We start from the raw sequence: 12,066 nt of genomic DNA, 5'->3' as shown, positions 1-12,066 counted from the left end.
GTAGTACGGCAGCCCCCCCCGCTCCAACCTCATATATATATATATATATATATACACATACAGTGGGGCAAAAAAGTATTTAGTCAGCCACCAATTGTGCAAGTTCTCCCACTTAAAAAGATGAGAGAGGCCTGTAATTTTCATCATAGGTACACTTCAACTATGACAGACAAAATTAGGAAAAACAATCCAGAAAATCACATTGTAGGATTTTTTATGAATTTATTTGCAAATTATGGCTTTTTTGCCCCACTGTATATATATATATGTCTCTTTTCAGAGGAGTTGGCATAAAAGCGGAAGTCGAATTTCCTTTGGACTTTGTGTATAATTACTTACTGTCAAATTTGATTTACATACAATGTTTTGCAAAAGTCAATTGATCGCAAATATATATTTCTGTAACCCAAAGCATGAATGATCCAGAGTTAAGATAGCTTTAAAATAAGCAGATAAGACAAACTTTAATGTCCATTAAGTTTAAACTGAATGCAAATGTGTCGTTGGCACTCTGTTACAATAAATGGATGAAAACACACATAAAACAAACACATTAAACATTTACATGTCAGAATGAAACAAAACATTAAACATCACTGAGAGGTACCCGAATTGGAATTGAGAACACTCAATCAGGGATTTGTATACCACGATCAGTGTGTGTTTGCTTGCATTAAAACGTCATACTATCTTAAGTAGGGAAAGAAATGGCCTTGCCTTTTTGTAGATGAGGTCAGTGTTTTACTGGAAGCTAAGTTTGTGGCCGAAAATTGTTCCCAAGTATTTAAAATGTGTCACTTGCTCCACGTCTTTCCTCGAGAGAAGGGCTTCCATTTCCCCAGCTTTCTTTCCTCCAAGGCACAGTTTTTTAGTCTTGGTGACGTTAAGGTCAAGGAAGCTATTGTCAAACCACGTCAAGAGGCAGTCAATGAACTGGGAGTAGCTGGAGATGGACTTAACCTTCAGGCAAGCAACCAGAGCCATTTCGTCTGCATATTTGATGAGGGCCATATCACTGTTGCTTCCTAAGAGATTTGTCCACATCCTGCCTTTTTATTCACTTACCTGACAGACAATCTCTTTGTCCTAATGCTCTTTCCTCTTTCAGTTTCTGTCCTGTTTTCTTCCCTTGTGGATTTTATCCACATGCCTCAGCAGATGAGATTTATGAGTGAATCCTTTACCACAGACGGAGCAACCATGAGGTTTCTCTCCTGTGTGAGTCAGTATATGCCTCCTTAGGTCCGCCTTCTGATAAAAGCTTTTCCCACAGTCACCACACCTGTATGGTTTCTCTCCTGTGTGAGTCCGTATATGTTCAGTTAGGTGCCCCTTCTCATCGAAGTTTTCCCCACAGTCACCACAGAGAAAGGAATTATCTCTGCTGTGAGTCCGTATATGCGTGGTTAGGTTCCCCCTCTGATTGAAGCTTTTCCCACAGTCTCCACAGCTAAATGGTTTCTCTCCTGTGTGAGTCCGTAAATGCATGTTTAGGTTCCCCCTCTTATTGAAGCTTTTCCCACAGTCACCGCAGCTAAAGAGTTTCTCTCCTGTGTGAGACAATATATGTATCTTAAGGGACCCTTTATGCCTGAAGCTTTTCCCACAGTCACCACAGATAAATGGTTTCTCTCCTGTGTGAGTCCGTATATGCATGGTTAAGACCTCCTTGCGATTAAAGCTTTTCCCGCAGTCTCCACAGCTAAATGGTTTCTCTCCTGTGTGAGTCAGTTTATGCATGGTTAGGTGCCGCTTGAGTCCAAAGCTTTTCCCACAGTCACCACAGCTAAATGGTTTCTCTCCCGTGTGTGTCAGTTTATGAATGCTTAGGTTCCCCTTCTGACTAAAACTTTTCCCACAGTCACCACAGCTAAAAGGTTTCTCACCTGTGTGAGTCAGTTTATGAACAGTAAGGTGTCCCTTCTGACTGAAGCTTTTCCCACAGTCACCACAGCTAAAAGGTTTCTCTCCTGTGTGAATCAGTACATGTTCAGTTAGGTTCCCCTTCTGATTGAAGCTTTTCCCACAGTCACCACAGATAAAGGGTTTCTCTCCTTTGTGAATCCTCATGTGCCTGGACAGATCTCCTTTGTATTTGAAGGTCTTGCTACAAACAGGGCAGATATAGGGTTTCCCACCATGACAGAGTCTGACATGGGCCTCCAGTTTACAGGTGGAATTGTTCTGTTTATTGCAGAAGCAGCATTCACTGGGTCTCTTCTTGGGGAGAGTCATATGCCTCTGCAGGTCAGCTTTCAGAGGAATCGTTTTACCACAGTCACGGCAGTGGTGAATTTTTCTAGATGTGGTGCTGGGTTTGGAACAGTGTTCCCCCAATGTTGGGCTGGGATCCAATAATGGGCTGGGATCCAATGGTGGGCTGTTGTCAAGTCCTACTGGGTCACTGCTTACAGCTGAACTGTGGTTGCAGACAATGTTTTGATTATCTGGAGGGTCACAGGGAATGTAGAAACCCTTAATGTGGGTCACAGTGACAAAAGGTGTGAGATCCACTGGTTTAGAGTCTCTCTCTCTGTTCTCCACAGTCTTGGTTTGGGGAAGACTCAAGGACTGAAGTGGGTCCTCCTGATCACATTCACTTTTCACACAGGAAGGAGTGAATATGGAGTCTTTGGTAACAAAGAGCCCTTGAAGCTGCTCTTCCTCCTGACTGGTCCTGACTTCCTCCTGTTCCTCTTTAATCTGTGTGGACTCTGGGTCCTCCTGCCCCAGACTGGGGCTCCAATCCTGCTCACAGTGCTGCTCCTCAGAGGGAACCTCCTCTTCAGAGACAGAGAGCTGCAGGGAGTCTGGAGGGAGGGAGAGGAGGAGCAGACGTTATTTATAACAGAATTTGGAATCACTCATGAATTATAGATCTCTATGACATTCAATTTCAATGTTCTTCCTTAGCATGGATCTCTATGATCTATACAGCCAGAGTGCAGATAGCTAGCTAGGTATTTGCTTCCTTAGCATGGATCTCTATGATCTATACAGCCAGAGTGCAGATAGCTAGCTAGGTATTTGCTTCCTTAGCATGGATCTCTATGATCTATACAGCCGGAGTGCAGATAGCTAGCTAGGTATTTGCTTCCTTAGCATGGATCTCTATGATCTATACAGCCAGAGTGCAGATAGCTAGCTAGGTATTTGCTTCCTTAGCATGGATCTCTATGATCTATGCAGCCAGAGTGCAGATAGCTAGCTAGGTATTTGCTTTCCTTCACACAAGCCATATAGGTGGTGGGTTAACATGCCTACTATTGAACACACTGTAGCTAATGTGTACAAAAGTTCCACCGACACCGTCTAACCCTTAACAATCCTTGCACAACTGAAAAATAGTGTGTTGTAGAGGATCGAAGGACCATGATTGGCATAAGAACCTTAGGTTAAGCTTAGCAACCACTACAGCATGTCTGATCAGAACAGGGATGAGGCGGATGTCCGGGTTAAGGGGAGTTTAATGGATGGGAACAGGGATGAGGCTGTCCCCGTCCTCAAGTCCACCTGGTCGTGCTGCTGATCCAATTTCTGTTGTTTTTTCTGTGGCTATAAACCCTGACTTGTTCAACAGACGTGCTACCTTGCCCCGGACCTGCGGTTTTCGACCCTCTCTCTTCCTCTCTACCGCGCCTGTGTAACGGATGTGAAATGGCTAGCTAGTTAGCGGGTACGCGCTAATAGCGTTTCAATCAGTTACGTCACTTGCTCTGAAACCTAGAAGTAGTGTTTCCCCTTGCTCTGCAAGGGCCGTGGCTTTTGTGGAGCGATGGGTAACGACGCTTAGTGGGTGACTGTTGTTGATGTGGTGCAGAGGGTCCCTGGTTCGCGCCCGTGTCGGGGCGAGGGGACGGTTTAAAGTTATACTGTTACACCTGCTGTCTCGACCTTTGAATGATCGGCTATGAAAAGCCAACTGACATTTACTCCTGAGGTGCTGACCTGTTTCACCCTCTATAACCACTGTGCTTATTATTTGACCCTGCTGGTAATCTATGAATGTTTTAACATATTGAAGAACAGCCAGATGGACTGGCCACCTCTCAGAGCCTGGTTCCTCTCTAGGTTTCTTCCTAGGTTACTGCCTTTCTAGGGAGTTTTTCCTAGCCACTGTGCTTCTACATCTGCATTGCTTGCTGTTTGGGGTTTTAGGCTGGGTTTCTGTATAAGCACTTTGTGACATCTTCTGATGTAAAAAGGGCTTTATAAATACATTTGATTGATATTGCTATATTTTATGCCCCCGTTAAAAACACTGTACAAGCTTGCGCAGGTGAGGTACCTGCTATACAATACAACAGGCATTGGTCCAGTCACATTCCAATGAACCACACATTCCAGTGAACCAAACAGGCTAATTGGTTCGTAGACATGCTAAATGTAGGTAAATGTACTAAATGAACAGTACAAGAGTGTAGGTACATCTACATTACATAAACAGCATATACAAGAGCGATTTACACCAATTGAAATAGCCAACCAGCACCACAAAATGACTAATGCTAACAAGGCTAATATCGCTAGCTAGCATGCTAAATGCCCATTCATTCTTAATGCAAATGCTAACGCTAAACACTAGCGGAAGTGTATGAGTTAGCTAACAAGCTCAACACAATTATTTACAACAGACGCTACTTGACAAATTCACAAGACAAAGATCTCTTGGAACTTTAGTTCAGCTGCACGCTCAATAAACCATCAGAGCAGCAAGGTACACGCCATGACCAAAAGTATGTGGACACCTGTTGAGTACACTACATGACCAAAAGTATGTGGACACCTGCTTGTCGAACATCTCATTCTAAAATCATGGGCATTAATATGTAGTTGGTCCCCCCTTTGCTGCTGTAACAGCCTATAGTTTAGCTACATGCTCAATAAATCATCAGAACAGCAAAGGTACACTACTGGTGAGTACTACTGAGCACTACTGCTGTAGTTGGTTCCCTTTGCTGCTGTAACAGCCTGCACTTTTCTGGGAAGGCTTTCCACTAGATGTTGGAACATTGATGGTGGGATTTGCCTTCATTCAGCCACAGGTGCATTAGTGAGGTTGGGCACTGATGTTGGGCGATTAGGCCTGGCTCACGGTTGGCGTCCCAATTCATCCCAAAATTGTTCGATGTGGTTGAGGTCAGGGCTCTGTGCAGGCCAGTGAAGTTCTTCCACACTGATCTTGACAAACCATTTCTGTACGGACCTCACTTGTGCTCTAGGGAATTGTCCTGCAGAAGCACGAAACGGCCGTCCCCAAACTGTTGCCACAAACTGGAAGCACAGAATCGTCTAGAACAGTGGTCACCAACCGTTTCTGAGTGGAGATCACTTTCACAGTCAAAGGTCTCGAGTTTGCACCTTTCAAAACCCCCACTTCTACTTATATGGTTCCTTTCAAAACCCCCACTTCTCCTTATATGGTTCCTTTCAAACCCCCCCCCCCTCTTCTCCTTATATGGTTCCTTTCAACCCCCCCCCCCTTCTCCTTATATGGTTCCTTTCAAATCCACCCCCTCTTCTCCTTATATGGTTCCTTTCAAAACCCCCCCTCTTCTCCTTATATGGTTCCTTTCAAAACCTCCACTTCTCCTTATATGGCACCTTTCAAAACCCCCCCTCTTCTCCTTATATGGTTCCTTTCAACCCCCCCCCCCCCCCTTCTCCTTATATGGTTCCTTTAAAAAAAAAAAACTCTTCTCCTTATATGGTTCCTTTAAAAAAAAAAAAACACTTCTCCTTATATGGTTCCTTTCAAAAACCCCACTTCTCCTTATATGGTTCCTTTCAAAACCCCCACTTCTCCTTATATGGTTCCTTTCAACCCCCCCCCCCCCTCTTCTCCTTATATGGTTCCTTTCAAAACACCCCCTCTTCTCCTTATATGGTTCCTTTCAAACCCCCCCTCTTCTCCTTATATGGTTCCTTTCAAAACCCCCACTTCTCCTTATATGGTTCCTTTCAAACCCCCCCTCTTCTCCTTATATGGTTCCTTTCAAAACCCCCACTTCTCCTTATATGGTTCCTTTCAAACCCCCCCTCTTCTCCTTATATGGTTCCTTTCAAAACCCCCACTTCTCCTTATATGGTTCCTTTCAAACCCCCCACTTCTCCTTATATGGTTCCTTTCAAAACCCCCACTTCTCCTTATATGGTTCCTTTCTAACCCCCACTTCTCCTTATATGGTTCCTTTCTAACCCCCCATTTTCCCAGAGAGATATACTGGTAGCAGCATAGAGACCTGGAAGGATGACTGCTCGGAAAGAATTCAGACCCCTTCACTTTTTACACATATTGTTACATTACAGCCTTATTCTAAAATTGATTACATTTTCCTCATCAATCTACACATAATATCCCATTATGACAAAGCAAAAACAGTTTTTTTTTTTGGTATTTGTAAAGTTATTTTGGATGATAATTAAGTTTAGTGTTCAAGGTTTCCAAATCTATATAGCAATCAAGGATCAATTGTTCCTACACTGAACAAAAATATAAACGCAACATGTAAAGTGTTGGTCCCATGTTTCATGAGCTGAAACAAAAGATCCCAGAAATTGTCCATATGCACAAAAAGCTTATTTCTCTCAAAATGTTTTCACAAATTTGTTTACATCCCTGTTAGTGAGCATTTCTCCTTTGCCAAGATAATCCATCCATCCGACAGGTGTGCTATATCAAGAAGCTGATTAAACAGAATAATCATTACACAGGTGCACCTTGTGTTGGGGACAATAAAAGGCCACTATAAAATGTGCAGTTGTGTCACACGAACCCAATGCCACAGATGTCTCAAGTTGAGGGAGCATGCAAATGGCATACTGACTGCAGGAATGTCCACCAGAGCTGTTGCCAGAGGATTAAATGTTAATTTCTCTGCCATAAGCCACCTCCAACATAATTTTAGAGAATTTGGCAGTACGTCCAACCGGCCTCACAACCGCAGACAACGTGTATGGTGTCGTTGGGAGAGTGGTTTGCTGATGTCAACATTGTGAACAAAGTGCCCAATGGTGGCGGTGGGGTTATGGTATGGGCAGGCATAAGCAACGGACAACCAACAAAATTGCATTTTATCTATGGCAATTTGATTGCACAGAAATACCGTGACGAGATTCTGAGGCCCATTGTTGTGCCATTCATCTGCCGCCATCACCTCATGTTTCAGCATGATAATGTTGCAAGGATCTGTACACAATTCCTGGAAGCTGAAAATGTCCCAGTTCTTCCATGGCCTGCAAACTCACCAGAAATGTCTCCCATTGAGCATGTTTGGGATGCTCTGGATCGACGCGTACGACAGCGTGTTCCAGTTCCCGCCAACATCCAGCGACTTCACAGAGCCATTCAAGCGGAGTGGGACAACATTCCACAGGCCACAATCAACAGCCTGATCAACTCTATGTGAAGGAGATGTGTCGCACTGCATGAGGCAAATGGTCACACCAGATACTGACTTGTTTTTTAAACCACGCCTGTACTTTGTTTTAAAGGATATCTGTGATCAACAGATGCATATCTGTATTCCCAGTCATGTGAAATCCATAGATTAGGGCCCAATTAATTCATTTCAATTGACTGATTTCTGTATATAAATTTTAACTCAGTAAAATCTTTGAAACTGTTGCATGTTGCGTTGATATTTTTGTTCAGTATAGACAGAGCGTATCACACTTGACCAAATCCTCATCCTCAGCTAATCAAAAGGAACGGTTTAGCACCAATGTGGCACTGGAGTCAGAATGGCAACAGAAATGTGTGGAGCTGCTGTCCAAGCAAAGGAAAGCACAGCCACGTCGGGGCTAAAACCACTTCTACAAAATGTTGATATGGTGGGCCTCCCGGGTGGCGCAGTGGTCTAAGGCACTGTGCCACCAGAGACTCTGGGTTCGTGCCTAGGCTCTGTCGCAGCCGGCCGCGACCGGGAGGTCCGTGGGGCGACGCACAATTGGCCTAGCGTCGTCCGGGTTAGGGAGGGTATGGCCGGTAGGGATATCCTCCATCGCGCACCAGCGACTCCTGTGGCGGGCCGGGCGCAGTAACCAAGGTCGCCAGGTGCACGGTGTTTCCTCTGACACATTGGTGCGGCTGGCTTCCGGGTTGGAGGCGCGCTGTGTTAAGAAGCAGTGCGGCTTGGTTGGGTTGTGCTTCGGAGGACGCACGGCTTTCGACCTTCGTCTCTCCCGAGCCCGTACGGGAGTTGTAGCGATGAGACAAGATAGTAATTACTAACAATTGGATACCACGAAATTGGGGAGAAAAGGGGGTCAAATAAATAAAAATAAAATTTTTAAAAAAAATGTTGAAATGGTGATCACAAAGCCTAAACAGTTTATTAATTTACTAGAACTATTGCTGACTATCAGTAGATCTACATACGAACCTATTCTACATAGTTGTATCTCTGGTGTGATCCGCAGCATTCTCCGTAGCAGATCATTCTCCTCCTGGTACTCTGCTACAGTTTCCTCAACCGCACCAAAAATCTCCACAGCAGCAGATGCCGTTAAACATTCATTTAACAACACACGAAACAACTGTAGTTTAGATGTTTTCAGTGGACTGAGAGTTGGGTATTCAGCTAGTACGGCTTCTTGACATGGGTCCTCCTGATCACATTCACTTTTCACACAGGAAGGAGTGGATATGGAGTCTTTGGTATCAAAGCGCCCTTGAAGCTGCTCTTCCTCCTGACTGGTCCTGACTTCCTCCTGTTCCTCTTTAATCTGTGTGGTCTCTGGGTCCTTCTGCCCCAGACTGGGGCTCCACTCCTGCTCACAGTGCTGCTGCTCAGGGGGAACCTCCTCTTCAGAGACAGAGAGCTGCAGGGAGTCTGAAGTGAGGGAGAGGAGGACCACAGGTTACCTATACAGACTTTAGACATGCCTGAGTGCACAATGCCATTTCAAAATGCTTTTGTTGACTCAGACAAAAAACATTTTATATTTGTTCCAATACGAAAAAACAGATATACAAACATTGACATTCACTGCAGTGTTGAATGGAAACACAAATGTTGAGGACAAACGTAACTTTCATAGTCAGAAAAAACTAAAATATTATGAACAGTCAGTGGAAAGTCATAAGCATGCCACATCGACTCGGTACTGGTACCCTGTGTATACAGTTATACTGGTACCCTGTGTATATAGCATATACTGGTACCCTGTGTATATAGCTATACTGGTACCCTGTGTATATAGCTATACTGGTACCCTGTGTATATAGCTATACTGGTACCCTGTGTATATAGCTATACTGGTACCCTGTGTATATAGCTATACTGGTACCCTGTGTATATAGCTATACTGGTACCCTGTGTCTATAGCTATACTGGTACCCTGTGTATATAGCTATACTGGTACCCTGTGCATACAGCTATACTGGTACACTGTGTATATAGCTATACTGGTACCCTGTGTATATAGCTATACTGGTACCCTGTGTATATAGTCATACTGATACCCTGTGTATATAGCTATACTGGCACCCTGTGTATATAGCTATACTGGTACCCCGTTTATATAGCCATACCGGTACCCCGTGTATACAACAGTATCCTTACTCATTGTCAGGGTTCTCCACAGGATTTTTTAACAAGGTGGTGCTACTGAGTACGAGGGCGGTGCCCCACTCTGGACTCGGAGATTTTTGCGTTTTCTTACGCCTGTAACTGCCATGTCCTGCAATCTAAAGCAAAACATGTCCTAATATGATAACACATTTTACATAGTGGAGCATTCAGTCCACAAGATGGCGCAGCGCCTCTCGCATTCTTTGGGAAGAACCCTGATTGCGTATTTATTCTTAGTGTTATCTTTATACATTTTTCTCTTTGCGTTGTTGGAGGGACATACGAAACCATTTCACTGTTAGTTTATGAAGCATGTGACAAATACAATCAAATGTGAAGGCTTTAGATAAGTAATCAAATATGCAGACAACTATTTCATAATTTGCCTATTTACCTAAGCAGTTTACTAATTGAGTAGAACTATAGCTAACTATCAGTAGATCTATATACGAACCTATTCTACATAGTTGTATCTCCGGTGTGATCCCCAACAGTCTCCGTAGCCGATCATTCTCCTCCTGGTACTCCACTACCGTTTTCTCAACTGCCCCGAAAATCTCCACAGCAGCCGTCGTTAAGCGCTCATTTAAAAACACACGAAACAACTGTAGTTTAGACATATTTCAGACGACTGGGAGTTGGGTAGCCTATTTAGTTCAGTCAGTAGCTAGCTAGGTCTTTCTTTACTCCACAAAAATAACGTTCAAAATCAAAACAATGTCACCTCAGAGAGGATCAGGCGAAGCGAGAGGTTCCACTCTCGCCAAAATAAACCCGATGGTTTCTATGGGTTTATTTCGAACCTAATCTTGTCGCCTGCATTCCCACTTTTGGGACAACGACTTCTATTGTCTGGACTGAGTGATATGAGCATCTCATCATTACGTTCATCTCCAATTCTACTTCCGTGTTCTAGTCGAGGAACGTTTTTAAACTCCTTGGTTCTTCTGGAACCCGGAAACGCACAACAGCGTCGCCAGCTGGATGGGGGTTTACTATTGTGCAAGGCAGCCAGCCGACAGACCAGAGGTGTATACTACAAAGCATGTCCCTGAGTTAGCCAGCTAACTTGCCTAAAAAAATATATATAAGCTTGAAATGGGCTTAGTCAATTTGACTAAACCAAAAACACATATCAAACTTTAGCTTTCTCAATCGACCTGATTATCAGTCATTATTTTTGGTTGTTTATCAAAGTTATTGAAAGTTATTGAACCTACTTTGTAATATAAACTGGGTGATTCGAGCCCTGAATGATGATTGGCTAACAGCCGTGGTATATCAGACCGTATACCACCGGTATGACAAAACATTTATTTTTACTGCTCTAATTACGTTGGTAACCAGTTTATAATAGCAATAAAGCACCTCAGGGGGTTTGTGGTATACGGCCAATATACCACGGCTAAGGGTTGTATCCAGGCACTCTGCTTTGCGTCGTGCCTAAGAACATCCCTTAGCTGTGGTATATTGGCCATATACTACACCTCCTTGTGCCTTATTGATTAATGATACCCCTCAGTCAGTGGAGGCTGGTGGGAGGAGCCTTAGGAGGACGGGCTCATTGTAATGGCTGGAATGAAATCAACTACTGGCCTCAGTAGTAAAGTAGTAAAGGGAAACAATGACTACATGTAGACAAACAGTGGTTATCATCAGTATAGGATGATGTGGAAGAATCAAATCTTCCTCAGGAGTCGACTGTTTATCATTACTCCATATACGAGATCAAATCAATATCATCAATGAGCAGCATTAGGTCAGAATTGATTAGAAATACATTTTCTGGAAAGTATCACTACCATTTTTAATGAATCAATAACATCCGTCAAACATTATCTCAATACCCTGAGAGACATTCCAAAACAAAAGACCAGATATTCCCGTTTCTAACAACATGAAAATCAACAGACGTTGAAAAGCAAATCTGTAAGATTCTCATAAAACAGTGAACTACTTTTTGACCAGTACCTCGTCATTCAAATCAAACTTTATTTACATAGAACGTTTACACAAAAAGTAAATCCATCACACATTTATTTATCTCTACCCAACTGCATGAATGATCCAGAGTTGCTTTGCTTTCCTAAGACTGTTGTCCACATCCCGCCTTAGTTTCAAGGTTCTTGGCGTTCACATCACTGAGAACCTGACATGGAACCACAACACCACCACATGGTCAAGAAGGAGCAACAGCCACTTCAACTTCTGCACAATTGAGAACATTCTGATCGGCTGCATCACGGCCTTGTTATTCTACTGTTCTACTGTTCTACTGTTATTCTACTGTTCTATTGTTATTCTACTGTTCTATTGTTATTCTACTGTTCTATTGTTATTCTACTGTTCTACTGTTCTACTGTTCTATTGTTATTCTACTGTTCTATTGTTATTCTACTGTTCTACTGTTATTCTACTGTTCTATTGTTATTCTACTGTTCTATTGTTATTCTACTGTTCTACTGTTATTCTACTGTTCTATTGTTATTCT

General features: G+C 43.2%; 1 protein-coding gene across 1 annotated transcript; it reads right to left on the bottom strand.

Moving 5' to 3' along the window:
• Window positions 1–233: 233 nt before the first annotated feature.
• LOC120043329 (zinc finger protein 250-like) lies at window positions 234–10,477 on the bottom strand. The gene is made up of 4 exons (XM_038987953.1): window positions 10,030–10,477; window positions 8,385–8,834; window positions 1,887–2,810; window positions 234–1,634 (listed from the first exon to the last, which is right to left on the bottom strand). Exons 1-4 carry the CDS (start codon window positions 10,193–10,195, stop codon window positions 1,105–1,107), a joined length of 2,070 nt encoding a protein of 689 aa, XP_038843881.1. The 5' UTR covers window positions 10,196–10,477; the 3' UTR covers window positions 234–1,104.
• Window positions 10,478–12,066: the final 1,589 nt, after the last annotated feature.

This window comes from Salvelinus namaycush, unplaced genomic scaffold, assembly GCF_016432855.1.
Source record: "Salvelinus namaycush isolate Seneca unplaced genomic scaffold, SaNama_1.0 Scaffold9, whole genome shotgun sequence".
Classification (NCBI taxonomy): domain Eukaryota; kingdom Metazoa; phylum Chordata; class Actinopteri; order Salmoniformes; family Salmonidae; genus Salvelinus; species Salvelinus namaycush.
This window is presented reverse-complemented; position numbering and strand designations above follow the sequence as displayed.

Excerpts from the sequence above, each read along its gene's own strand:
- LOC120043329 (XM_038987953.1), bottom strand. The coding sequence starts at position 10,195 with ATGTCTAAACTACAGTTGTTTCGTGTGTTTTTAAATGAGCGCTTAACG. Across the intron at positions 8,835-10,029 it reads GATACAACTATGTAGAATAG|ACTCCCTGCAGCTCTCTGTC; the intron begins GTTCGTATATAG and ends CCCTCACTTCAG. Across the intron at positions 2,811-8,384 it reads GATACAACTATGTAGAATAG|ACTCCCTGCAGCTCTCTGTC; the intron begins GTTCGTATGTAG and ends CCCTCCCTCCAG.